This window comes from Salvia hispanica, chromosome 5 (assembly GCF_023119035.1).
Source record: "Salvia hispanica cultivar TCC Black 2014 chromosome 5, UniMelb_Shisp_WGS_1.0, whole genome shotgun sequence".
In the NCBI taxonomy this organism is placed as follows: domain Eukaryota; kingdom Viridiplantae; phylum Streptophyta; class Magnoliopsida; order Lamiales; family Lamiaceae; genus Salvia; species Salvia hispanica.
Window position 1 is genome coordinate 22,157,223 of NC_062969.1, and position 27,120 is coordinate 22,184,342.

Here is a 27,120-nt window from a genome sequence, read left to right on the forward strand (position 1 = left end):
CCTTGAACATGATCTGGATTTTAAAGAGATTGGTCTATCTTTTCTCCCAACTCGTGGGACTGTGACTGAGGGCAAAAGGTATTGCAGTTGGCTCCTCTGTCCCACACTGAGGGCACACAAGGGAAGCTTCTATAAGAGCCCTGATTAAATCCACCAAGAAGAATCGATAATAAGGACAGATGAGAATAAAGTTGATAAAGCAAATGACAATTAGGAGATAAATATGTTCCGTCATTTTGAATCGGGTTTCTATCAGGCCATATTATCCGGATGACAATACTCTATAACCATGAAGACAAAAACACGAATAATTTGAAATGCATTCAATATAGCAACTTGACAAACATATGTTGATCTAGGACCATCTCGAACATATAAACATAACAGTTTCTACCAAATAATGCATCTCAAAATCATTCAAATACTACTAAATTATCCTTCCAGAAACACTTTCCAAGGACAGCAGTGAAAATGTTAGCTCAATTTCCATTAATCAATAAAATATCAGATTTACCTGCAGCTGAAATGTTGATAATTCCATCATCTACGCATCGAGCAAGCAAGAATTTCCCATTAAACCCATGTTCTCACAGACAAAAGCACGCCTGAAATGAAAGCCAAATAAATAAATAAATGTTTTTCTCCAACATTATATGATACAAATATCAATCAATGCATTCGTAAATTAGAACACAATCTAACAAGAGAAATCATTTCCTTACCCAAAAAGATCCCAAATTCATAAACGTATTAAGTAATTCATTCAAAACGAAGGATAAACAATTTATAAATTCAGAAAATTTTACAAAAATTGCGACGCGTGATCCAAAGTTGTGATTTTTATAGAATTAAACAAAACGAAACCGCCTTATTTGTGGACATAGATTGCATCCATGTATATCTATGTAAAAATTACACACGCAAACAGAGAGGGAGAGAGAGAGGGATACAATAAATTCTGAGGCGGTGAGGTGAATTGGAGCGATTGTGAGCTGGGAGTGATCCTTGGATAGAATATGCAGAAAGAGGGGAGAATTGGATAGACTAGACAGTCAATAGAAAGGGCGATGTCAAATTTGTGAAATTAGGGTTCTTCGAGGCCCTTTCTTTCTTGATTTATCTGCTATTTTGAGAAATTAGGGAGATATTGTACTTTATAGTTGGTTAATTAATTAATTCATTTTAGTTAGATACCGAACTTCATAAATTGTCTTCGTAACTACGTTTTACTATAATTTTAGGTTAATATTTTGTGTATAGATTTTAATGTTTTTCAAAGTATGTCCCCAATTTATATCTTGTTTAATACATAATAATAGGATAACAGAATAGTCATCTTGTCGAATTTTTAGGTGGATTATCGTTTTATTTAAAGTTGATTTTATTTGATCGATACATATAATAATTTAGCGAGCTGGCTAATTATTCTTGTCGAATACATCATGCATAACATAAATCAATCCTTTCCATAGTATAAAATTTTCAAAGAAAAAATTGTAATTGTTATTTTTATACTCAAGTAATGAAGTCATGTGTAATTTAAAACTTAAATTTTGAAATTTAGCAGTAATCAAATCAAAATTTAAAATAAAACACAAAATCATTATTTTAATCAAATAACCTGAATAAACAAAAAATAAAATGCAATACTACGATTTTTTTAAATCGAAGGCAACTTGTGACTTACTCTGAGTTCAAAAGATGAGGTTCTTATTTTCCACCATTCATCAAAGATAATAGATGCCAAAGGAGACTATTATATTGCAAACCCTCTTCTTTTCTTGCTTTTTGCACTCAGAAAACACAGAGTGAGAGGCTGAGCAGAAAAACACAGAACACACATTGAAGCTGAAAATGGCTCTGAGAATGTGGGCTTCTTCGACAGCAAATGCTCTCAGACTCTCAGTTTGTGCTTCCAAATCTCCTGCCTTTTCTCTCTCTAGAGCCTTTTCAACTGGTGAGAAACCTATATATTATTGAATCATTCATTCTTTATTCTTCTTGGAATGAATGAATGAATGAATTGTGGTTTTATTGCTGATTTTGCAGTTTTGGATGATTTGAAGTATGCTTCTTCGCATGAATGGGTGAAGCATGATGGCCCCGTGGCCACCATCGGAATCACAGACCATGCCCAGGTGAATCAGTACATGTGGTTTGTTTGTATAACGGGAGATTAGATCTCTTAGAGTTTAAATCCCATTAACGAAAAACTCATACACATTATATACGTATGCATACATACTTACTTACATTGGTGGAGATACATGGTCGGGATTTGGGAACGGGGCCAACAAATTTGAAATTTTCTAAGGATGTTTTTGTAATTTATATTACTATTTCCGTCAACTGTCAATAATCTTAGCAGTTGACAATATGTATAATCATAGTAGAGAAAGAGAGATTGAAAAAAAAAGTTACTAATATATTGTTAGTTGAGATTAAGATTCACTACTATACAATGCTGATGAAACTGTACAATGTTTTCTTGGGCCCACAACGCATGCGTGAGTGTGGGTGTATGTATATTGTAACTAAAAATTAGCAACACGAGAAAAGGAAAAATTCACTTGATGTTGGGACAAGGTGCTGTTGATACCTCTTTTACTTAAAGGAATTAATATTTAATATTCTTTTGTAGAGAAAAAGCCTAAATTATTCATTGCAAAATCAAATCCAAATTCTCATGAGTAAATACTTAATCTTGCTTATAGGACCATTTAGGAGAACTTGTGTTTGTGGAGCTGCCGGAAGCGGGCAAGGAAGTGAAACAAGGCACCGGTTTTGGAGCCGTAGAGAGTGTCAAGGCCACTAGTGATGTGAACTCTCCGATCTCCGGTGAGGTCGTCGAGATCAACAAAAGCTAGCAGACTCCCGGGACTGGTAACTGATCCCGCTAACAAAATCTTATCATATTTTTCATTAGTGCACTAACTAATAAAATACGAGATTAAAACACGATAGAGAACGTATGATATCGTTCGACGTTTTCCTAACATATACTGTGTTTTTTGTGATGAAGATCAACACAAGCCCATATGAAGAAGGGTGGATGATCAAGGTGAAACCAAGCAATCCCTCAGAGCTGGCAAACTTGATGGGATCCAAGGAGTACATTAAATTCTGTGAAGAAGAAGATGCTGCTCACTAAACATGTCTCCATTCGATTTTTTATTTCTTTACTTTCTTTTTACTCTTTTCCTTTTTGGGTATCCAAAACTGAATTTCATAATTTTATGCAAGTATATTAATTAAACTCCGGTTAATAGATTATTAACCACTTGCACACCATCATTCCCATAATTATGAAAAGTATTTTGCTTTTGAAGTCTGAAGTGAACGAACAAAGAAGATAAAATTATAATTCTAAGTTTAAGAAAGATCTCAAAACAACCTAGTTTGACGTTTTATTCTTTGAAAAACATATTCTATCGGATCGGGGCGATTATGTCGTTTCTGGCCAACCCCAAGAGCAAATTAGGCCCAATTGACGGTCTGGGAAGCTATCGCCCTCCCCCTCCTAAATTAGGATTCGAGCACCATTTTCAACGCTTGAGTTCTAAATCTTATGTTTTTCTATAGACGATCAATAATGATTCTCATTTACTTCGTGGTGACTCGAACCTCCAACTTATTGGTTGGATGAGAAGCGTTTACCAACTAAGTTATGCTTTATCGTATGTTGTTATTTGTATCAAGATTCAGCATGTCTACACCAACATCTACAAATCAAATGTAGTAACATGTGAATCAAGACACAACACAATGTAGGTTTATCCACATTTAGATATCATAGCAGAAGACAAACTCATAATTTACATCAAGAATTTGCGGAAACTGATCATGGAATATTAGGCGAACTCGTGACCGAGACGAACATCATCCCTGTGCAGCGACTACCCCGACGTTCAGTATATACAAGGCTGTTGCATCAGTATGCTGCCACGAGGCTCGATCTGCATCCATTCGACTCGGATCCGCCAACATCCACCCAGACTTCATTAACGCGCGAAAATATCTTAAAATGAGAACTATACTGTGCGATAGAGTACGCGTAGCCACTCTCCGCAGAAGTCGAGTTAGCCCACTGACCTGCTCAAACTCAGAGCCAGCTTCTCGGCCTCCTTCACGATGTTGGTATCCCTCGCGAACCCTGAAAATTCCTCACAGCAATGCAGCGGCTCCTCCACCAGTCAGGCTGGAGGTTGAGTTCGGGCGGGGGAAGGGGAGGGTCGGCCTCAAACTCCGTGGGGAGGTAGAGCTTCACAAAGTAGGCCGATGAGTGAAGGGGGCCGGCATCTGGGACTATGCTCGTGAGGATCGGGTAGGTTATTGGTAGCCTAGAAAAGTTCAAGTTTGCACCTTCTGTATACTGAAACAATCTAAATAAAACATAGAAACCAAGTAAGGGTGTGTTTTCTTTGATAGAAGATGGTGGAAAACATATTTTTCGACTCTTTTCACATGTTCGGTTTAAGGACGTCCAATAAAATTCCGGGCAAATTTTTTCGTCTTTTCGTATACCTCAATTTCTTACGATAAATTTGCAACCAAAGAAAATCACCCTAAAGATTCAATTGTACTACTACATGAATATGAATGTGTTTCATTCCCTTTCCACCACACAAAGTTGTTGGAATATGAGCTGAAAGGAAGTGAATCAGTCGACAACCACAATGATCCAACTCGGATTACGACTCTCTATATTTTGCCTATATAAACAATTGTTCTCTCCTTGTAAATTTCCATCCGAAATTATAGTGAAATTCATGGCTTGACATCACCGCATACATAGATACACATTGTATCGAACTGGATAAATAATTCCTATATTTATTAGTTTATATTCGTGATTACTTGTGTTTATTTACAAACAACAAAATAATTGACTTCTAAAAATTTGGTTTTCTTTTAAAACTAGTCGAACAAACAAGAAAGCTACACTAATTAGGTCATTCAAGAGATCAAATTGGGGCAAATTCAAAATCAATCAAAATAAAATGCATCATGATTATAGAAAGAACAAAAATTAGAGGAAAGGTTACCTGTGGAAGCCTTTCTTGGTGGCTTTTTCGAAGGAAATATCATCAGATGGAGCAGTCATCCAAGCTGATTCTCTGTAGAATCTCACCTCAAAATCGGATTCTGAGTGGACTACTGTGTACTGCGGTGATTCCGATTCCTTCTTGCATCCAGCTCTTTCGGTAATAGCTGTTGAAATTGTTAAAATTAGGATCAATATTTTTGCACGACTCATTTCCGAGAGAGAGATGATTATTGGTGATGGAGTCAATCGGTGAGTTTGTTTCTTCAACTTTGAAAAAATAGGAGAAACAGACGGTTGAAGAATTTGGAAGTTGAAGTCGGAACGATAGCTTTTGATTTGTTTTGCAGCGCGATTACAGGTATAACTGTACAGAACCGTAGAGAGGGAAATGGAGAGAAGACTTTGGTTGGTTGATTATCTTTTCTACATTTTTCTTAACGACTTTGATTAAAATAAAGTGCCCCTAAAAACATTTAAATTTTTTATAATAATGGTAAAGTCATTAATTTGGCTAAGATCATGTGTTGATGTTTTGTTATACTAGTGTTAACACTCATCTGCATTGAGCACCTATTCCAATTCTTCGGGATTAAGATCATATGTCATTCATTGCTAGCAACAACTGCCGATATCCTCATACAGTACAGCTAACCGAGTGAAAATAAAAACAGATTTCATATCACAATCGAAACTTTAATATCATAACTATATGGTATAGTTGATTTCAACAATCCACAATTAAAAGACCATCTGTTTATGAGTTTACCCTGATATATATACAAGCTAGACGAAATCAAAACGCGATTTTATAAGTCGGAAAGAAATCCCCTCTACCGAATATTCATTACAAATCACAATCGGAAATATCAAGGAACAACAGAGATGAAATATCAACAGCTTGTGCAAAAAAAGAGAGATTGGTTTCAAACCATCTGTGTAAGCAATGAAAACTCTCAAGCTTCACTTCTTCACTATCTGAAGCTGGTAGGAATCGTGTCTGCCGTGAAGTACTCTTCTTTAACCTCTTTCGCTGAGCAAAATCTCACCTATGAATGTTCCGATATATGTGAGAAGCAACGAGACGTAGAGGCATGGATCAAAGAGAAAGAATTAGTCAAATAGAGTGTTTACTTTTCTTGATTTATATGATACTACATGATTGAGTATTACACGGATATCAAATCCTACCATTTCAACGTGATAATTGGAATTTACGAAGAATAAGTATATGAAGGAGATGGATACTCACGAGAGAGGCATATGATTTGAGTAAAGGCTTAACTAGCTGCCAAAATGGCTTGAATATGAAAGGAGCATCTACGAAGAGGACTTGACCCAATCGCCTCGGGTAGTAGCAGTAGAACGCATCAAACTGCAAGCATAAGACAATGTAAAGCAACTATCACGCTACTTGAAATATATTCAGATTAGAGCACAGGCAAATTTTAGCATATCATTAAATCACAAGTCAACATTATTAGAGATTTACCACAAATGTTAAGAATCTAAGATCAGCATTTTGCGTCTGAAACCCACGGAGATCAATTAAAATAAGCACTTGCTGCTGCCCCTCGGGGAGTTTTCTTAGTGCCTTCTCAATCAAGAAAACACAGAGACTCTCGTCTTCATTAGGTTCGTACTCCTGTGTTGATGCATAAGACGAGCATCGCCACAAAGCTAGTTAGATTTTGAAGCAACAAAAGGCAGCAGGAAAGAAACTTCCATCTACACTCTAGATGGTAAACGAGGGCAGTCAAACACGGTATAACTCTTTGATGTGTTTTTCTTTTCTTTTTTTCAAATCCACAATGTATATCAGAGAAAGATGTTCGACAAGTTTAGCTTGCATACCCCGGTAAATGCTTGGATGCTTCCACTATTAGCACTGGTCTGTTGTGTACATCAAGATAGTCGTGCAGACGCGCTTTTCCACTTTCCGCAACACGTTTCACTGATTCTTCCGACAATTCTGATACACGAAAATCCTTGCGCCAATTCTGTTCCAGGGAAGGACAGAAAGAGATTACTATTATGTACTTATATTCTCTAGTTTTTATGTTAAATACAAACATTGATTTTTATTTCGAGAGAAAGAAAAAGAAGAAAAGTTACTTACAATGGCTTTAGTCAATTTGGAAACGGTCTCTTCAACAGAAAACTTTCGATCTTTGAGGAACCAAAGAATCATTTCTTCATCATCTCGTCCGTATTTTCCCACTGGCAGATTGCTGTGTTGTTTTTCGAGCCTTGTTTTGACTTCAGCCACAAGCTACAACATTAAAGACCCAATCAACCATACGATTTCTTCGAATAATTACTATCAGATTGCTAATCATTCTAAACCATCAACTGGAGCATCTATACGAAAGCCTTAATGGGCTGAAGCTAAGATTAGAAAGTTTTTTTATGTTCAAGAATCACTACACGTTAGTTTGCTTAAAGTGCCAGTTGTTAGGATCTAAACGAACAAGTAATCACGACTATAACAAGACAAACACATGAATTGTTTATCCAGTTCGATCATATGATATGGCTGTGAGTGATGACAAATTGTCAAGCCACAGATTTCACTATAATTTTCGGATACAACTTACAACGAGAGAGCAGAGAGATAAAAACAATGAACTAACAGTTGGATCATTCACTTCCTTTCAAGCTTCATAATCAACAATTTATACTTCAATTAAGGCAATGCTTATCATAATTGCAATTGATAATAGAAATTATAAAGGTTCATTCTTTCCTTGAAATCCCCAACCACCCATTGCAAAAATCATGAAATTCAACCAAGGAGAGTTGTTACCATCAATGAAGCAAGGCGCGGAAGAGCTATCTAAATTGGAAAAAAGGAGCTCGGATTCTGCAGTTGGTTAACTAAGGCAATTACTATCCTAATGCATTTCATCAAATCAAATATCCGAATCTATATAAATATAATGCTAATTCAATCAAGTAAAAGAGGCAACAAAATTGAGTACTTTACTAGCGTTTTCAGGGGGCGCCGAGCAACTGCGGATGCTGAGATTGAGAGCCTTCGAGGAGGATTTGTGGTGGCGAGAAGAAACGGCGGCGAAATTGTGAGCCAAAGAAGGCCGCAATCTCAGAGTGTGCGACATTTCATCGAACAGTTTGCAATCTCGGTCGTTCAGATAACTTGGGACTGAAATGCATCACGACTTTCATTTGCGATACGACGACGCTACACATATTACTACAAGAATGAATAATGTGAATATCCCACCAAATTAATTATTTTAATAATTATATTATAAAAATAAAATTTACTGCTATAATTATAAATGATCATAATTATTAATACTTCTGATTTTTTTCAGTTTTTTTATGGATAAGCCTATGGCCGAGTAGGAAGATAAACTCGTCTCATTCTTTATGAAGCCCAAATAGATAATGGGCTCTGCTGATCCAATATACTCTATACTCTTTATTATTGAGAAATCCATGTTTATACCTTTGATTTTTATAATTTTTAAAATTTTTATAAAATTACAATAACATCTTTTAATATAATAGACTCGAACTAAATCTATCAAATAAAATAAATAATGCTAAACGTATATCAAACTAAGATGATGCTCATATAAGGTATTCACATAAAATGTGTAGGATATCATTTCTTATAAGACTAAGATGATGCTTATATAAGGTATTCACATAAAATGTGTAGGATCTCATTTCTTATAAGTTATATAGTTGGTGTTAATTTATTTATATAAGATTAGATATGAATTCTTTCGTGGCTAAATCTCTTTGAAGTTGCGTTACATCGCTCTTTTTACTCCTCCGTCCACTTAAAATGAAACATTTGGAATTCGGCACATGATTTTATATAGTGTTGTTTTGTGAGTTAATGAAGAGAGAAAAAAGTAAGAGAAATGAAAAAGTAGAGATGGAGTTATTTATTTTAGGAAGCGTTTCATTTTAATGGACATAAAAAAAAAAACGTTTTATTTTTAATGGACGAGAGGAGTATTATATATAAAATTATAATTTAATTCAATGCTTTTACAACATTTCTTCTATCCTCAATGAGTTTGTATATTTGTCACGAGTGTGATATTTTTGCTACCACATAAGTATTTTTGTTGATCTCTAAATTCACCTTGCCAAAAAATTGACATCCTAGCCCGACTCGAGTCCACATATTCATAGTGTAAACTTTCGGGGTGGAGCCGGGCTAAGCCCACCGAACTCCTCGTCATTTTGGGCTGGACCAAAATCTATCTAGGCCCATATTTTCCTGGCCCAACCCAGCCGAAATCGGCTCAATCCGTAGCACCAAACAGATCAGGCCAATTTTTGCCACCTCCTCATGTCCAGGGCGGATCTATACTAATTAGAAGTGGGGCAATTGCTCACCTCATATTTCATGTTCATGTATATATTGTATATTTCTCATTTATTTCTTTCAATTTTCCACTAAATGCCCTCTAAATCTTAAAATTTCATCATGTGCAAATTTGCCCTCTCCTACAAATTTAGGCTCAGCCCTACTCATGTCCCACACAAAAATATAGATATCATAAAAACAAACCCTATGTATATATATATTCATCATTCATCCAACTAAACTTCAAAACTATATGTTTACAACTAGTGGAGTGCACATGGAATAAATGAGAAGAAACATATATGGAAATCGATAACAGAATAGAGGCATTATTAGTAATAAGACTCAATAACTTTCGAGATTTTTATATGCACATGACTAAAAATTGATCATTCCTAAGCACTATGCCATTGGTATAAAGAAAAGTGAAACCCCTTTCAAGTACATTGGCCCCAAACCAAATTAATTTCTTGCTTTTCATATACTATTTTCTTTTCTTTTAGTCCAATCCCTTTTGATAAAGAAGAGTCAAGACCTAATAATATTCCCCCTCCTTCTCGTGTAACGCAGTTCGTTTTAGCCAGACGCTCTCGCGTGAATCTTTATATATACAATGAAATCGATATAAAGTAAGAGAAGCTATGACAAGGTCGAGAGACGTTCTCATATATATGTCTTTATATGGAGTAATAAAAATTGATACAAAATAAATAATAAATTTATTTATGGAATATATATTTTATGAAATATAAAGAAGGACAAGGGACATGTCATTAAGTTTTAACCACATATATCACATCACATGGTTGGTTTTTATTTCTCTTCTTATTTTGAAAAAGATAGTATCTACTATTAGTTAAACCATCACAATCTTGAATTTGTAGCAAGTTGAATATGTGCTTTTAAGAAACACTCATTTTAGATGGTGTAAAATAGTGCTTGCAAACCAACATATGCGCGTGCTCCTCTACCATTTTAAATACTTCTATCATGACTCATAATTGTACCTTTTTTCTTGGGAAATTAATAATTATAGGGATATAATTTGTGGAGTTCTTTTTCTTAAAAGATGTGTTTTTTGATTGAGCTCTTTATATGTGATATAATTATGTTGACACAAACAATTATTTTCTTGTAAAAACTAAAAACATCACGTTGAAGGTATAAAGTTATTAATTGTATCTTTAATATACTATATTAAATTCAATAAATTTTTATTTCTTATGCATGTAAAATGTAGACTCTTATGCTAATTTTATATTTGAAAACGTACCTCTAGGCTACATGTATAGTACATACATACAAGTTGAAAATAAAAGTGATTTTAAGTTCTACAAAAAATACTACTACCATATTTACATTATTAATCCAATCCCTATATTATTTGAGTTTTAAACCTATATTATTACTATTAGTGCCCTAATTAAGCAATTGGTCAAAACTCACATACACCACACAAATAGATATTATGTGAAGAAATTTAGATTTTATTCAGTTTTGATCGAATCGAATTCTATATATATATACATAGTGGAGTAGTTCGTAACTTAGGCATAAGGCAAAAGAATATTTATATTTCAAATCAGCCCTCAACATGAAGCCAAAAAAAGTCATGCATATATACTACGTATCATGAGCATATAATTAATTTCGGATACAACATGTTTTCAAATAGTAAAAGAACTTTAGAATCCTTATCCTAAATCTCCAAACATAATCATTAATTTATCTTTTCCCTACTCATCCTATCTAATGCCTAACAATATGTTAATTCGATTCTTTCTTAGTGTGCACTTCATATCTGATTGATTGCAATCAAATCACACTTAATCTTTCATTGACCACAATATATTTGAACAAAATTATCAAAAAAATTACGAAATTTGCTCAAATTTTGATCCGTCTCATAAATTTTAAATTCAACTTGATAAAACACTAAGAAAGTTTAACATTGTGGCCATTGTCTGAGACACTTTGATTTGAATTAAATTGTACTATATGATGCAACAATCTGAATTTTAACTTTATTCCATCGAAACTTCGTATTAGAATCTTCATCAATTTGACAACACACTCAACACCTATTCAGCTACACCATCAGTTTGAAACATGTATATGTAATATGAACAATATATTGCATGTAGACGACCACATATTTCATTGTGACTGATTGCGAACAATGCTACATAGTTTTTCGACCAATTTTAAACATGCGGATAAACCGGAATTTGAATAAATGAGGCCCTAGTATGCTGATTCAGACAACACAGCTACATATGTTTTGTTTTACTGTACAAGACTCAAACTTTCATTGTCTTCCATTCTATGCTAGAGTAATATTCTATGAAGCACAAGCTGGCAGTCTTTCCCACTTTTATCAAAAAGGAATTTGTGCCCAAAAACAATAATGTCATCAAAAGCAAATAATTTCCCACATGCCCTCCACTCTATTTGATGGCACTAACACAAATTTTGAGAAGACTATTTAAGGATGATACCTAAATTAAAAAATTCAAAAAACTGAAAAAAATACTATACTAATTTTGTTCACATAATGTGGTGTGTGCCATTAGGGATTCTTGAATGTGGGGAATCTGTGCTTTCTGGGCACTCTAACTTTACAGAAAGCAAGTGTTTTCCACTGAGAATTGAATGAAAAGAAAGAAAATTTTAAATACTGAGCAATTTGTTGGGTGGTGGTGAAAGTGACACTTTATGGGCCTATATATGTTATTCCTTACAATAAATATTTTGCCTAATTCCTTTGTAGCATGAGAATATGAGGGATGTGTCTCAAAAGAAGATATTTGAATTATAAATATAAAATTGTGTATATAAATGTTTGTGTTTAGGGTTTATCCATATCCCTAAAAGAGAACCTATGGTGAAGGGGTGAAGGGTCTCCTGCAAAACACAAAACTAGTGCTAATCCACTTCAACAATCCATTATGGAGAATCATTTACTAATTTAACTAAAATAATTTGTTGCCATACTTTCTTGTTTAGCTTTTGTGTTAATCTAAAAGGGTTTATTTTGTTTTTACATGTGACATTACTAAACAAAATAATTAATTTATTTTATTACATTATTCGAATGCTCCCATTACAAAATTATGAATTTATTATTACACCATTTTTGAAGATTTTTTAAAATTCATTTGACAAAATGATGAATCTAGTATAGATATTTACGATCTGTTAATCGAAAATGATTCCTAAATTTTATTGTATGACATCCCTATTGTCATTTTATGATTTGACTTGGGTTCAAAACCAAAAAATTCAACTACTAAAATGAAAGGACAATGATGATATACCATCCAACCAATAATTATAATTTGGATATGTATTAATGAAGGCGCACGTACAATTTAAATTAATAATATAAGAGTTGGATCTTTCAATATATATACGAATATGGTAGATAATAAAACGACCTAACTATGTGAAAATGAGAACACATAAAATTGATCATAACGTCAGGCCCAGAAATGGGGACACGAAATTATGAAGTCTGAATCAGCATATATCAATTTTTTCAAAATCTATTATACTTTGAAATTTCTATGCTTTGTCACGTTTACTTACTTTTCATGGTTTTTTCTACTAATATTTAATTTGTGGAGTGAATAACTTAATACCCATTTCGTCTTATTTTAATAGGCCTTTGAGGTTGAAACACAAATCTTAACAAATAAATTTTTTTACTAAAATTACTATAATGTAAGTTTATTTGTTCAAAAGTAGGACAAAAGAAGATTAAATTAATTTATAAAGTACTATGGAAAAGATAAAATAAGTTGAAATAATGAGTATGAATATTTGGTATGTAAATTTTCATTTCAGATAGAGAGTTATTGAAATGTAACGTTCAAATAAGAAAAATATGTTGAAGTGATTTGTCAGACTGTGAAAGTAATATAGTTTGATTCCAGTAAATTTTATGTACTATCAATAATTTTAATAGTCAATAACATTAATTTTAATGTAAAAATTTATAAAATAAGTAATATATGGTGAGAAAAAAAATAGGAGTATTTTTTAATTTTCATATATTATCAATATATAATTATGGAACTACTATTTCGCTCTATTTATTACTGAAAATAGGGTCCATCATTTATATATATTTTTTCTTTTCTTGTTTTTTTAGTGTTAATTTACAGTATGATCTTTAATTCAAACTTGCAATCACCCAATACAGAGAATGGTCCCACCAAAATTTAGTACTACAATCACCCTCTTTGCCTTTTGCTTCATTTTTACCACTCTCATTTGATATCTAAATGCAGTGTTATTTTTAAAAAAACACTCAAAGTTTATGTAATTTCTACAACAATTAGTATAAAATACAAAATGCAATATAAAAGGCCAAATCTTGAATATGCAAAAAGAGACAATCTTCAAAGACATGAAAATGCTTTGTATCAAAGCAAAGACAAACTCAAACAGGAAAGCAAGAACTGGTTGTTTGCAAATGTGGTAAGTTTTACTGCTAAGGATACACCAACAAACTTACAGCAACAAATATATCTTCACATGAATTCTCCTCAAAACACACACACACACGCACAACAATTGGGATTAAATATTTTAGAGATGTCAGCCTATAAAACTCCCAAAATCTTTAAAATAACAAAACCTTATTGACCACAACCTGTTACTCCCTATTTTAATACCCTCAAACACTGAAGGTTCTCTAATTCACAACTCATTTTCAAGAAACAAGAATCTCACTCACTGTGTGAGAGAGAAACACCCATCTGTCAAATGGGGTCACTTAGAAATGTGAGTGCAGATTTTTAACTTTTCCTTTGAATGCATTCTGCCATTTTTTTCATGGTCTCAGATAGATGCAGAGAGAGTTTCCATAGACAAAAATTGGAATGAAACATGTTGTAGTTGTTGTGATCACATTACAACAAGACAACAACAACAACAGCATATATGCATACAAACCACAACAAACACAACCTTGTTAGAGCAACAACAAAACTCAAGATTCTTCTCAAATGGCCTCTTCCTCTCATTCCAAAATCCCAATCATTTTCACCCTTGTTTCTTTCCTCTTAATCCTTTCTGCCTCCTCCCTCCTCCTCCCTCCCGGCCACCCCGGGAGGCCGGAACCAGACTCTTCGGCCGCAGGAGGGCTCAACAAGCTGAAGAGGATAAGGAGCTATCTAAGGAAGATCAACAAGCCTTCTGTCAAGACAATTGAGGTCAATTTCTTGCTCTTTTCTTGAAAATGATTATTGCTTGCTTTGATGTTGTAAAGATTTGATTTTTATGAGCTCCCATGTTTTCCAAATGCTGCAGAGCTTTGATGGAGATAAGATTGATTGTGTCCCATCTCATCTTCAGCCAGCTTTTGATCACCCTAAGCTCAAAGGCCAGAAGCCATTGGTAACTAACTGACTAACTAACTTATTGTTTTTCTGAATAAAAGCAATCTTGATTCCCACTTATGCAAGAATCAATGTGGTGAACCTCAGGAGCCGCCGGAGAGGCCTAAAGGGCGCGGTGGAAATGAGTCGGATTCGGATACGCTGCAGGCTTGGTTGGAGGCAGGGGAATCATGCCCTATTGGGACAGTTCCAATAAGAAGAACTACTGAGAAGGACGTGTTGAGGGCTAGCTCCCTTCGTAGATTTGGTCGAAAGATCAAGCGCGTTCGCAGAGATACAACGAGCAGTGATCATGAGGTTTGCATCTATCACATTAGTCCAAGTTCATTGTGTAAAAATTGGATCTTTTTTTTGGGTATGTAAGTTTGATTGGTGTGTGTGTCTGTGGCATTTGTATATGATGAGATACAATGATTATTGATTATGAAGTTTAGTTCAAGAAAAGCACCAAGTTTATGTCTGTTTATTGCCACTTATGTTTTTCTTGTAGTTACTGTGCATTAGTACATTCTTGAAAATGTGCAAAAATTGGATCTTTTTCGGTGTACAAGTTTGATTAATGTATGTGTGTGTGTGTTTGCAGCATGCTGTGGCATTTGTGAATGGTGATGAGTACTATGGAGCAAAGGCAAGCATAAACGTGTGGGCGCGCGCGTGACAGACCAGTACGAATTCAGTCTGTCACAACTATGGGTGATTTCTGGCTCATTTGGGAATGATCTCAACACCATTGAAGCTGGCTGGCAGGTCTGTGCTCTGCTTCTACATTCATCACAAAATTTATGACTCATATCTGTCGCCTCCGCCTCATTTAATGGCGCGATAATCTCACCTAATCTTGCAATAGTACTGACTAGTTTTCACAAAACCTCAGGTTAGTCCAGAGCTTTATGGTGACAACTATCCTAGATTCTTCACATATTGGACGGTAAGTACTCTTTCCACTACCATGTGTTGTGTCATGTGTGTGTAAGCACGCTTACTAAACTAAATGTGTTGTTGTGGAACAGACGGATGCATACCAAGCAACGGGTTGCTACAACTTGCTGTGCTCGGGTTTTGTCCAGATAAACAACAAGATTGCTATTGGTGCAGCTATATCTCCAAGGTCAAGCTACAAAAACAGACAGTTTGATATTGGCCTAATGGTTTGGAAGGTATATATCGCTTTCTTGATCCGTTATGTTTACCATCATCGTGCTCGTTTCCTGCTCAACGCAAGAACAGAACGCTTCTTTATAGTTAGGTGGCCTAATAGTTAATCCATAAAAGTTAATAGTACTAATTCCGCATAGAAAAGCGCCTAAGAAAGTTCGTTCGTGCAGGATCCCAAGCATGGGCATTGGTGGCTGGAGTTCGGTCAGGGCTACTAGTCGGCTACTGGCCTTCGTTCCTGTTCAGCCATCTACAAAGGCATGCCAGCATGATCCAGTTTGGTGGGGAGATAGTGAACAGCAGATCAACGGGGGCCCACACGTCAACGCAGATGGGGAGTGGCCACTTTGCTGATGAGGGGTTTGGGAAGGCCTCCTATTTCAGGAACTTGCAAGTGGTGGATTGGGACAATAGTTTGATCCCTCTGAATAATCTGCACCTTTTGGCTGATCATCCAAGTTGCTATGATATTAGAGCTGGGAAGAACAATGCTTGGGGGAATTATTTTTACTATGGAGGGCCAGGGAGGAATGGTAGGTGTCCATGAATTATCAAGAAAAGGATGATCATTGATCATGATGTTGTTATATAGCCATGTAGAGATAAGATAGCCAACATTTTGGTGTTTTGGTTTTTGGGTTTTTTTTGGTTTTGATTCTTTGTGAGATTCTAACATGTTGCAAGTTCCCCCAATGAAGACTTCATGTAAATGTTTTTGAGTTAAGAGGAGATGATGAAATAGAAGATTTTGTATTTTTTTTTGTTTTTCCTTTACTACTACTTCAAAAGGGAGTAAAGGGATTTGTGTACTAAACCTCTATCCCAACTTTTTTGGTGTCTATATAAAAATATAATATTATTTTATAATATAATACTAATAATGAATGGTTTAACATTTACTGCTTAAAATTGGAGGTTAAAAAATTATATTCGCTCATAATAGAATAATGGATTATTAAATTCAAATATTAAAACTTCCTCAATTTCACAAGATAGTATGTGTGTTAATTACTAGTAACATATAGATATAGTTATAGGCTACCTAATTGGAGAAAATGACAAAATAAATTTAATATTGAAGAAAAATGACAAAACAAAAACATAAAATATTAAAGTGAGACATTGGAAAAATGGAGTAGAGGAAGAAATCTTCCCCTCCCCAAAACAATAACTGAATATAATAGGCTGTAAGTGTCAAGATACACAATGAATTGACTAATGTTCCATTGAAAATTGAACCTGTCTCAGTACATGTAGACGAAAATAAATGTAGTTGAAAACATTGCACAATAGTAAAAGACTTTTCTTTTTCCATTTTAGTGCAACAATAAAAACTTAATTATAGTCAAAATATAAGAAAAAATAAGCATGGATTTGCATGTGGGAAATGCGTGGAATGCGCCATGAAAAACCATATTTGGCAGAACTCAAGATTTTGAATTTTTCTGCAAAATTATTTAAATTATACAAACCAGCTTTGAGACAGTGGTTTTTTCAATCAGACAAAAATAGAAGCAAATAAAAACAATAAGTGTATCTCAGTTAGGCCACCGATGCAGTTTGGTTTGTTTGTATGTTTATATTATAAAAATCAATAAACCTCAGTCAACTCAATAATCGATTTAATAAAACATGCAGAAATGCTGGGACCAAGAAATTGGGTTTTTTCGAGAAATGATTAGGTAATATTATGATTATGAAATTAATATTTTGGCATATATTACAAGCAAGACCATGAAGATCAGTGTCAAGTTTCTTGAAATTGAGGGCTGTCTTGTCTTAATATCTCATTTTGGATTGGTTTAGTGTTCAGTAATTTTGTTTCCTAATTTACCTCCCCAATGAAAATGGATTGGATGATTTGAATTGATGGCTTAACCAAGGTTAGTAGCACTCTATACCAAGTATCACAATTATATTATGTCAACACGATAATGATCGATGTAATGTCATTATATGTCGTTAAATAGAATTAAACCGTTCAATAATCAATAACAATTGCATGTGGTGGAGATCTCTCTCCACTGTTGATAAAGTTTACGATTGTCTCACCCAAGACGAGTCATAATTGAAATTACAAATATGCCACTAGAAATATGAGTTTGTATCCAAATCTAGGCCCGTCTCGCTCTTGCATTCCCGCTCACACGATACATCCAACACTTGTTCGAACAATCATATACTAGTGGGTGGGAATCCAGTCCCGAGACCATTTTTTATCATAAGATGAGTCCGAACTGAAATTACAAATATGCCACTGAAAGCATGAGTTCATATCTAATCCAGACCAATCTCACTCCTTCCGCAACTCCGGTCTCACCGAATGTGTTAGTATGTAAATAAATTATAAACCGAACACTCGTTCAAACAAGCATACTTACAGGATCGAGTTGAAACCGTTTTATGACAAATATACCTTCTTAAATATGAGTTCAGATCCGAATCTCGACCCTTCTCATCCACTTAATATTTGGTGTCATAATGGTTAAATGGACCAAGATATTCCAGTAACGCTGTTGATGCTATAACAGTAGAAAATCAAGAATCTTCAGATGTTTGGCTTGGGACATGTGCTTTTAACAGATAGTCAAACAAATGCATTAAAATGATAACTACTAGTCAATTTATGTACTTCAATTTCCCCAACAGTTTGAGCTGCCACTCAGTAAATACATGCAGTGAAAAACAGTAGAAATAAATTTCACAGCCAATAAAAATAAAATCTTTTTCAGTGAGGTTGAGAACACATATATTCCAGTACAAACCTAAAGCAAAAAGCGATAAATATTTACTACAAGCATAAATTTGGACAACCATGAAAACTACTCCAATTGTCTACAATTCACTACTTACATTTCCTCTTATCTGCTAAATATTCTATGCCAGCCCACAGCTTGTCCAGACTTTATGTAGAAGATAATCTCAACGAAAAGTCGAATATCGACTTTTCGAGAGCTATACCTCAAATTTCTTATTATGTCATTGCTTCAAATAAATGGCAATAATACAAGAAGGTCCATATTTATGTTGCAGCAGAAATATCAATATGTAAAAATAGGAAATACTATGTCACAGTAAAAAATGGATCAAGAATTAGAACAATTTAACACTGTTCGGATGCAGCTGATGATCAAACCAATGAAGCTGATTTCCAATAAATATTGTGCAGTGCCTTTCTAAATTTCTCACCTGCATTTACCATAAACCGTGCTGGGTGTCGTATGGTGAGAGAAGAGTGATGATAGATCTTGAACTTTTCTCAAACCGAGGCTCTTCCTTGACAGCGATGGTCAGAATCAATGAGGAGAAGTTACAGGGACGTATTCATCAACTTTCGCTTCCCTACTAGTTTGAAGGCATGGTTGAGAAATGTAATCAGGTCGTCGGATTATGAATGTGAGGGCCAAAAGGGTAAAGAACACTGGTTTGCTCGTAATCCAAAAGAGTTCGAATTTGACTGAAATCGATTCCACTAAGGTTGTACATCATGCTATAAGTTCTTCCTAAAGAATCGCAGAAGTCCATGAATGACTGATCTTCGATAGTTTCTGCAAGATTAATAGCAGCAATCCCACAATTTTGCCATCCGGTTCTGATTTCATCTTCAGGGTAATGCATTTGATGTTTTTAAGGTTGAAAAGGAAAAACCGAAGCTTCGGATGGACTACAGTTGATGAATCCCTTGGAACTTGTTATTTGGTAGAGCATGACAAAGTTGGCTAATGCAAACCGAATCAGGAAGATGAAAAAATCTCTAAAATCCATTCCTACAAGAAAAAAGTTGCCATTTTATGAGATAAGATAAAAAATATCACACTTATTACTGCCCACCATTAGACTAATTATCACTAAGATCCATATATCTCGAAACAATAGAGAATAAACGCGCAAAATGTACGTAGCAATTTTAGAATTCATGCCAATTCCCATTCGTAACCTAATACTTGTGACTAGCAATCATCACTGATCTCAGCAATGATAAACTCAAGTAGCAATGGGATTCGAAAAAATTCAGGAATCTCAACACATCGGCTTCCCTAGTAGTAGTAGTAGAGCTGTAGGCATAGGTTGAGTAAACCAGATAGCGATAATTGATTATGCCATTTATAAAAGATATGTATAGTTTCAGAAGAATATACCTGCATTAGCTGCGAGATTTCTCTGACAAAGCTCCTCAAACTCATCGCATTCCTTGAGGTCTTCAATGTATCCAGCAGCCTCGATATTCTCTCAAAAGCAAATCCCACTGGCGAGTGGCAAGGAAATATATCATAAGAGTACCCAAACGTATGAGATATACTAGGGTTTTTACCAGCATTACTTATAATAACATTCTTACCCCCAAGAAATGTTGTAACCATTGAACCAGTTGTGATTGATTGATATAGTATCCTCCTGAAAACCATGACCCATGTCAGCTTTGCATATTTACATTTAAGGGAAAAATAGAAAAATTACGTAGTTCATAGACAGCTCGTGTATTTTCAGTGGTGGACAAAAAATCCTTATGAGGAACAAACAATATAACTCAAAGCTTCAATTGAATACCAGATTATGAACTTGATGGTACCAGCCACTGGGCACGAAGATAATTTCATCTCGTTCCTGAGTGCATTCCAACCAGACTGCCTGGAAAACAAAACATTAAATAAAGAATTTAACAAGAAAGGCATTATAAACACTAGAGGGTGGTAAGAATGAAAATTGGTTTGCAACTTACCTCTTCAAATTTGGGGTACTTCGATTTGCAAACATCTTCAAAGATATTATAGACAGAAGACTTCATATATCTGAATAAAAAAAAAGATAATATATTGAGAAAAATCCATTAGCTAATTATTAGTTTCATTACGGATTATTTGGACTGAGAGCGCTTTATTCTTAAGCAAACGATGCTCCACGACTATATAAAAATGAAACAATGTTCATCCTCACCTGTCGAACACAAGGTGATGTTGACTCGGAGACAGAAAATACCACTGTTTCCTGCCACATACGTTTGCTGACCAACTATATGATCTGAACACATCAGCATGAAGAGGAGTCCATGTACCTGCACTTTAAACAAAGTTTTACCTTTTCCCCAACTCATGACAATATGACATATGGCAAAGTTTGGAGACAGATAGATAATTCACAATCCTGAGAAACAAAAATAAGTCACTCAAACCTTTGCTCCCATATACACAAACGATAGTCAGAGCAATTCACTTCATTCCTTTCTTGGTAACTCTCAGGATCAACATGCATATGATGTTTATCAAGATATAGATTCAGCCAATCATCGAGGAAACCGTGTGCTGTAGGCAGATAATCCGGATACTCCTGCAAATGTCCGATAGCAAGATAAAAGAGGAAGTTTCTATAGGTGGTGAAATAGCACCATGACATTAGTTAGAAAACTTAAGCATAAGTACCATGAGCGACAAATATCGAAGATTCCACGCATAGATGCCTTACCCTTAGACCTGGAAAAAGGAAGAAGAATAAAAGAAAAACTTATACTTCTCCTTTTCCATTGGTTCCCTATTATACTTGAACTTTCTAGAATCAGAACTAGACAATGAATGTAGATTGACATTGATCAGCTACAGCAGGAAAGTTAAAGAAGAAACAAAGGTGTCCTTTATCTACTTTGAGCATTTATACATCAAAGAAACAAAAATGCAAGAAAAGCACAAGTTCTTAACACGAGACCAAAACAAAGAAACTCCAGGACTTTATTCCATAAGGGCATTTTTTCACCTAAAGGCCTTAATTTCAATTAGAAACTCAACACATCATAGTATTATTTGTTTTAGTTATTAAGAGGCCGGAGAATCAACTGTTTACTACGATAGGAACGCAAAAGTGTACTCAATCATGTATCATATCAATCTTGAAGCAAACGGATGCTTAACTACAACAAATACAACCATCATTAGAAATGATTAAGAATTACTTTTACTTACTACCAGCATTCCAAAAACTCTACCGGAGAAGGTATTTTCAGAATCAAAAAACGAAATTGAGTGAAAAAATCACACCTTTACAAAATGCCAATCCTTCAAATACAGCAACGGCTTTCCATCAGCGCCGCCATTATCAGAGCTGGAGCTACTGATCCAAAGCTGGATGAATTCGGAAACCGACATTTCCAACCTCTTTTGGATCAGTAAATTTCCCCTCTTAGCGCAATCCCCAACCTGGAGAAATTGGGGCGCGCAATCAGAAGCGTTATCAATTTTTTTCCCCGAAAACATCAATAGTGAGATTCCCTGAACTCGGGAGCTGCCGAATTGGTAGGAGAAAAACCGGAGATTGGGTTTTCCGTTCCGGAAACCCAGTTTTGCAGGCCCGCCAATCGTCGGTGAGCCCGGTTAGGATTCCCGGGTGGTTTCTGTGGAGATATTTTTGGACAAATTCGGCGTAGGTCAGCTCCTTCCGTTCACCTTCTAATTTCCCCCCCAAATTTTTTGAGACCCATTCTCCCTCTCTGTATGCCGGCGTAGTACAATTCAGAGAAGCGGTAGTCGTGTTCGTTTTCAAGCTGTTTCAATTAACGACTTTAGTTGTGACCATCAAAACTTTGACTTTTTTTTTAAAAGATTAATAATCTCAATCAATAAAAATTAATAAAAAATCGTTGCGCTATTCCAAATTTGAAAAAAAAGGGGAAAAATTTTCTCCTATGAAAATAGTTATGGATCAAAAATTCACAAAATAAGTGTAAAAATAAAATAACAATTATGTAATCATAGTAGGGGAGTATTATAGAGAGTGCGCATATTTCATATTTGTACACAACCAAAACTTTATTTAAATATCCATTTTCCCCTTCAAACACAAAGAAACATTATGACTAATTTCGTTTAACTCATCCCGGGGGCCCCAATCCCCGAAAATTTTATCTTCCCCAATTAAAACCCGGTGGGGATATATTCACCCTGGACCCCTAAAAATTTTTCCTTTTTGTATTTATATAATTTTAAATGTATCAACAAAAAAAAAAATAAAACGACCATTAAGGCCCCCTCATTTATTTAAATTTAAAAAAAAATTCAAAATAAAAAATTAAAAAAAAAAAGTTAAAAACTAAAAATTAAAAAAAAAGCCCCATCGGCTCCAAAAGTAGCCCCAAACCTTGGCTGGCCCAAGATACCCGGGGATCCCTTTTTTTGGCGGGTTTTAAACCATGAGCGTTGTCGGTCCAACAACTTATGGAGGGGCCCCTATCCAGCATGGCGCCGAATCTCGCTCGGGGTTGCCTCGTGGGCTGGGGGTGGTGGGGAGGCGCGGCCGGTGTGTCCCCTTTGCCCTTGCCGGGTGCCGGGGGGGCGGAGGACACGGTGTCGGGAACTCTCATCGGGGGCCGGTTTGTTGAGGCCCATTGGAGGCCCTCCGCTACTTGTATTGGGGAAGGTGCCCGCCTTCCCCCGCCCCTCAATGGGGGAATCACCCACCAGAATTTCTTTGTGCCTCAAAGCCCCCGGGGTGAGTGCAAATTCCGCAATACTTTCCCCGCACCCTTTGTCCCTTTTGAAACTCCGCCACCCTCTCCTCTCGCACTTTTCTCCCGAAAATTTACCTTTTTTTTGACCCCGGTGCTTGGGGCCCCCTGTGGCGCTGGGCGTGGGGCGGCCGTTGTATTTCTCTGATCGCCCCCGTACCGGTCCCGGTTGTTGGCGCCGGACCCTCGAAACATCATCCCCTCCTCAAGGTGGATTGGGACGGGGTTTCCCCGGGACAAACTCTTCACCCCCTCGTTGAAAAACGGGCTGTCCTTTGGGCCCCCTTTTTCGGTGGGACCCGGGCCAGGGGGGACGGCCCGCGAGTGCGCACGGGCGGGGGGGAAAGGCTTCATTGGACCCGTCAGTGGTTTTATGGGATTACTCTTTTGGGTGTGAATGGGGTATTTCGGCATCGTGCAATATTTAAAAGACGGAGGGACGGAGGGAGTATAATCGATTAACTTATAAACTTGATTTTATCTTGAGTATCATGTACTCCTATTTGCTTGGAAAATATCATCGTGGGATTAAAATATTAAACGTGCGGAGATAAATCAGAATTAGACTAAATTAGTAGTAATGATTTTGCTTTATGTAATTAAATCTTGATTAAATCTATATGAATATTTAATGAAGAAGGAAGGAGGAAAGGGTAAAAAATTCTTCGAAAACCACTTTAATGAATTTCCATGTTCAAACACAAGAAAATGGCGGGCTAATATTCTCCCTCTCTCTCTTTCTCCACTCTCACTAGCGATTTACAGATAGTCAGATGCAGAGCTCAGGAGAGAGCGTGGTGCTAACACAAATGGCCGAGAGGCGATTAGTGTGCGAACGCGAAATTCCAATTCAGCAGCGGAGAGTCGACACTGCGCTCGTCTCTTATCGCCAGCTCTTCGATTCCGCCAAGTCCCAAGCCCAAAACACCATTCAGCTTCAAGGCAATTGCTATGTGTTTGTGTGTGTGTGTTTTGAAATCGGATTTAGGGTTTAATTTGCTGATTTATGTCTTCAATTTTGGTTTAGAGGATTCTATCTTTTGATAGGGCAACGAGCGAGTAATTTTTTTTTCAAATTTTGAGTATGGAATTCAGTGTGGGGCTATTGTAGAGTTTTTAGTTGGGATTATTATTGAAAATTTGGTGCTTCTGTTGGCTGTGGCAGAGAAATTGGGAAAGCTAAAAGGGGAACTGAGAGAAGCTGAGGATGCTCTTGTGAAATCGCTTGCTGGTATTGCTCATATTCTCTGTTTATGATTTTGGATGTAGAAATTGTTCAGTTTTCTTTAATTTTTTGAACAAATTTGTAGTTTTGAATAGGATTTTCTGTTGGAAAGGGCTTAGTGATAGATAGGTGTATAGTGTTGTTCAAGAGCAGATTTTGGTGCAGCTAATATGCAAAGAACTGTGTGACCGGCTAGGCTCCTAGATAGTTATTGATTAAGGTAGAGTTAGTGTCTACGCTAAAACTGGATGTTTGAATGCTGATAGGGTTGGAATGTTTCATATTCAAATCAAATATCTCCACAGCCACTGATGTCAACTTGCAATATAGCTTTGTGTAAAACCGTGTCATGTCAATGGATATCTTGTGAGGCATTAACTTCAAAAGTGACATTCTGCAGACAAATTTAGTGTGTGCATTTGAAAACAAATATTACACGATCCGGTTAACGATATGTTTTTAGCACCTTATCTGGACAGGAGTATTTGTTTTTATGCAAATTTCTAGGAAGCAACAATTTTGTCTCATGATAACATGTTGAAGAAGCGACAGAATGGTTTTGAATTTTTCCAAATGCATTAAACCACATTAGCTATGGATGATGTTAGTTAATGCCGACAAGAAAAAATGTTTATCTGCTAGTTTGTTTGATTGCCTGTGCTAATCTTTTATTTTTGTTTCCACAATTGTAGTGAAGACTCGGAAAGAGGCAAAGAGGATGATGATCATGGAATCTTTATCTGATATGAAAACTAGAGTAGCGGAATTGAAAGGACTTGTGAAAGATCAGAAGGAAAGAAAAGATGAATATGCTGCTATACTATCTCATCAATCTGAAGGTGTGTTCTTACTTTTTATTACTCTGACTGCAATTGTTTTCTACTTTTCTTACAGAAGTATTACACCATTTTGCTTGAAAAATTGGCTTATCAGCTGATATAGGAAGTGGACATTTCGGGTTTCTGATTAGGCAAATGAAGTTGTGAAAAACTAAGTGTAAAAGAAAAATGTATCGATTGGAATACATAGGAATTGAGTATGTTAAAATCTGAAGATTCAGTCATTCATGAATACGCCAAAATATTAACAATTACTCTTTTTTAAGCTGACTTCATATCTGCATTTTCTTTTGGAGAATAGCATTGACAACATGCAAGGAAAAGTCTGGTCAGAAGGGGGGATACAATGACCAAATAGAGGAGGCTATTTCTTGGTACAAAAGGGTCCTTGGTTTCCGTATTGAATGCGGACATGGTAAAGAACTCCCGAGACCTGCTGAAGCTCTAATCAGACATCATTTTCATCAATATGGTATTTCTCACCCTTTTTCTTTCTCATAGGTGTAAAATTCATATTCACAAATATTAGACCAGAGAACCCGAATGAAGAGTACTCCTTTGTCATTCGTCATGAGAACGAGACCTATAGTTGTAAGTAATAAGCTATTTCCATTTTTATCTCTATGAAGTTTGAACAACATCTTATCATTTGGTTTTTGGAGTTTCTCTTTAGTGCCCAAGTGTGATCCATATCTGAGTGGGACAAAAGAGCTACTGAATGAGTTAAATAAAAGCAATGGACTATTCAAGTTCGTGAGAACCATGAGAGAGAAATTTCAACAAGCTGCAGCACAGGGTACTACTACGTCTTTCTATCTTTCATTCATCTCGTGTATATGCATCTGATAAAGAATTGTTCTAAACACATCTCTTCGTCATTGGCAGGTCATGTTTCTAAGAAGATATATGACTATCCAGAGATTTCCATGCATAGCTCGTCTCTTGATCAAGATTCTTCAGTAATCACCACTTCTGCTCCAGTAGCTTCGTTTTCTACTGATCACGGACATGAATCTGCTCAATCTAAGAGCATTCCGAGAAATGTTGGCAATGGAAATCAGGTTGAGTCTCCCAACTCTGCTTCTTCCGTTCGTCGTTCCTCACGCCTGAAGGTAACTCGCCTGCAGAACGTGTAACGTATGCAGTTCTACTGTGTTGGTTTCTCGATATGCAACGATGATCTGGTTCCCCATATGTCTTGTAACTTCTTGTTCCATAATTGTATTGAACTTTTACAGTACTGATTCTGACCAATTTCAACTCTACTCTTGAATCTTCTGTACTTGCAGTGAAGTCCTTGCTTTGATTATTCACGTGTCAAGTCAACTTTCACCCGTTACTATAAACACCAGTAACAATCAATCAACACACCATAGCATACCTTGATCATTCATTATCTCACACTTAGCGATGACCACTATTGATTGACGCACCTTATGCGCCCATCTAATTCGTAGAGAGGTGCGGACATTTGGATGCATGATACATATGTTCTAATTACTCACTCTATTCCATAGAAATAGACCATATTTCTTTTTTCGTCAGTCCATAGAAATAGTCCATATCTATTTATGACAACTGAATAAGTGCAAATTAAATAGAGAAGGGGATA

General features: G+C 35.8%; 2 protein-coding genes, 1 long non-coding RNA gene and 4 pseudogenes across 3 annotated transcripts; 3 read left to right on the top strand and 4 right to left on the bottom strand.

Moving 5' to 3' along the window:
• Window positions 1–7: 7 nt before the first annotated feature.
• Window positions 8–1,115, bottom strand: LOC125186102. The gene is made up of 3 exons (XR_007170359.1): window positions 951–1,115; window positions 515–605; window positions 8–140 (listed from the first exon to the last, which is right to left on the bottom strand). It is a non-coding gene; the product is annotated as an uncharacterized LOC125186102 (long non-coding RNA).
• A 664-nt stretch (window positions 1,116–1,779) lies between these two features.
• Window positions 1,780–3,294, top strand: LOC125187623 (annotated as a pseudogene).
• Window positions 3,295–3,723: 429 nt separating this feature from the next.
• LOC125187624 lies at window positions 3,724–5,354 on the bottom strand (annotated as a pseudogene).
• A 370-nt stretch (window positions 5,355–5,724) lies between these two features.
• On the bottom strand, window positions 5,725–8,236 carry LOC125187688 (CRAL-TRIO domain-containing protein C3H8.02-like). The gene is made up of 6 exons (XM_048084316.1): window positions 8,026–8,236; window positions 7,164–7,316; window positions 6,895–7,044; window positions 6,537–6,686; window positions 6,297–6,419; window positions 5,725–6,093 (listed from the first exon to the last, which is right to left on the bottom strand). Exons 1-6 carry the CDS (start codon window positions 8,161–8,163, stop codon window positions 6,019–6,021), a joined length of 789 nt encoding a protein of 262 aa, XP_047940273.1. The 5' UTR covers window positions 8,164–8,236; the 3' UTR covers window positions 5,725–6,018.
• Window positions 8,237–14,254: 6,018 nt separating this feature from the next.
• LOC125188035 lies at window positions 14,255–16,710 on the top strand (annotated as a pseudogene).
• A 2,620-nt stretch (window positions 16,711–19,330) lies between these two features.
• On the bottom strand, window positions 19,331–23,858 carry LOC125189644 (annotated as a pseudogene).
• Window positions 23,859–24,113: 255 nt separating this feature from the next.
• On the top strand, window positions 24,114–26,817 carry LOC125188037 (kinetochore protein SPC25 homolog). Its single transcript, XM_048084771.1, has 7 exons — window positions 24,114–24,386; window positions 24,610–24,675; window positions 25,362–25,508; window positions 25,810–25,923; window positions 26,010–26,099; window positions 26,182–26,304; window positions 26,394–26,817. The coding sequence occupies exons 1-7, from the start codon at window positions 24,218–24,220 to the stop codon at window positions 26,642–26,644; spliced, it is 960 nt and encodes a 319-aa protein (XP_047940728.1). The 5' UTR covers window positions 24,114–24,217; the 3' UTR covers window positions 26,645–26,817.
• The last annotated feature ends 303 nt before the right edge of the window (window positions 26,818–27,120 follow it).

Excerpts from the sequence above, each read along its gene's own strand:
- LOC125187688 (XM_048084316.1), bottom strand. The coding sequence starts at position 8,163 with ATGTCGCACACTCTGAGATTGCGGCCTTCTTTGGCTCACAATTTCGCC. Across the intron at positions 7,045-7,163 it reads CCAAATTGACTAAAGCCATT|AATTGGCGCAAGGATTTTCG; the intron begins GTAAGTAACTTT and ends TCCCTGGAACAG. Across the intron at positions 6,687-6,894 it reads CCAAGCATTTACCGGGGTAT|TACGAACCTAATGAAGACGA; the intron begins GCAAGCTAAACT and ends TCAACACAGGAG.
- LOC125188037 (XM_048084771.1), top strand. The coding sequence starts at position 24,218 with ATGCAGAGCTCAGGAGAGAGCGTGGTGCTAACACAAATGGCCGAGAGG. Across the intron at positions 24,387-24,609 it reads AAACACCATTCAGCTTCAAG|AGAAATTGGGAAAGCTAAAA; the intron begins GCAATTGCTATG and ends TGGCTGTGGCAG. Across the intron at positions 26,100-26,181 it reads TGAGAACGAGACCTATAGTT|TGCCCAAGTGTGATCCATAT; the intron begins GTAAGTAATAAG and ends GTTTCTCTTTAG.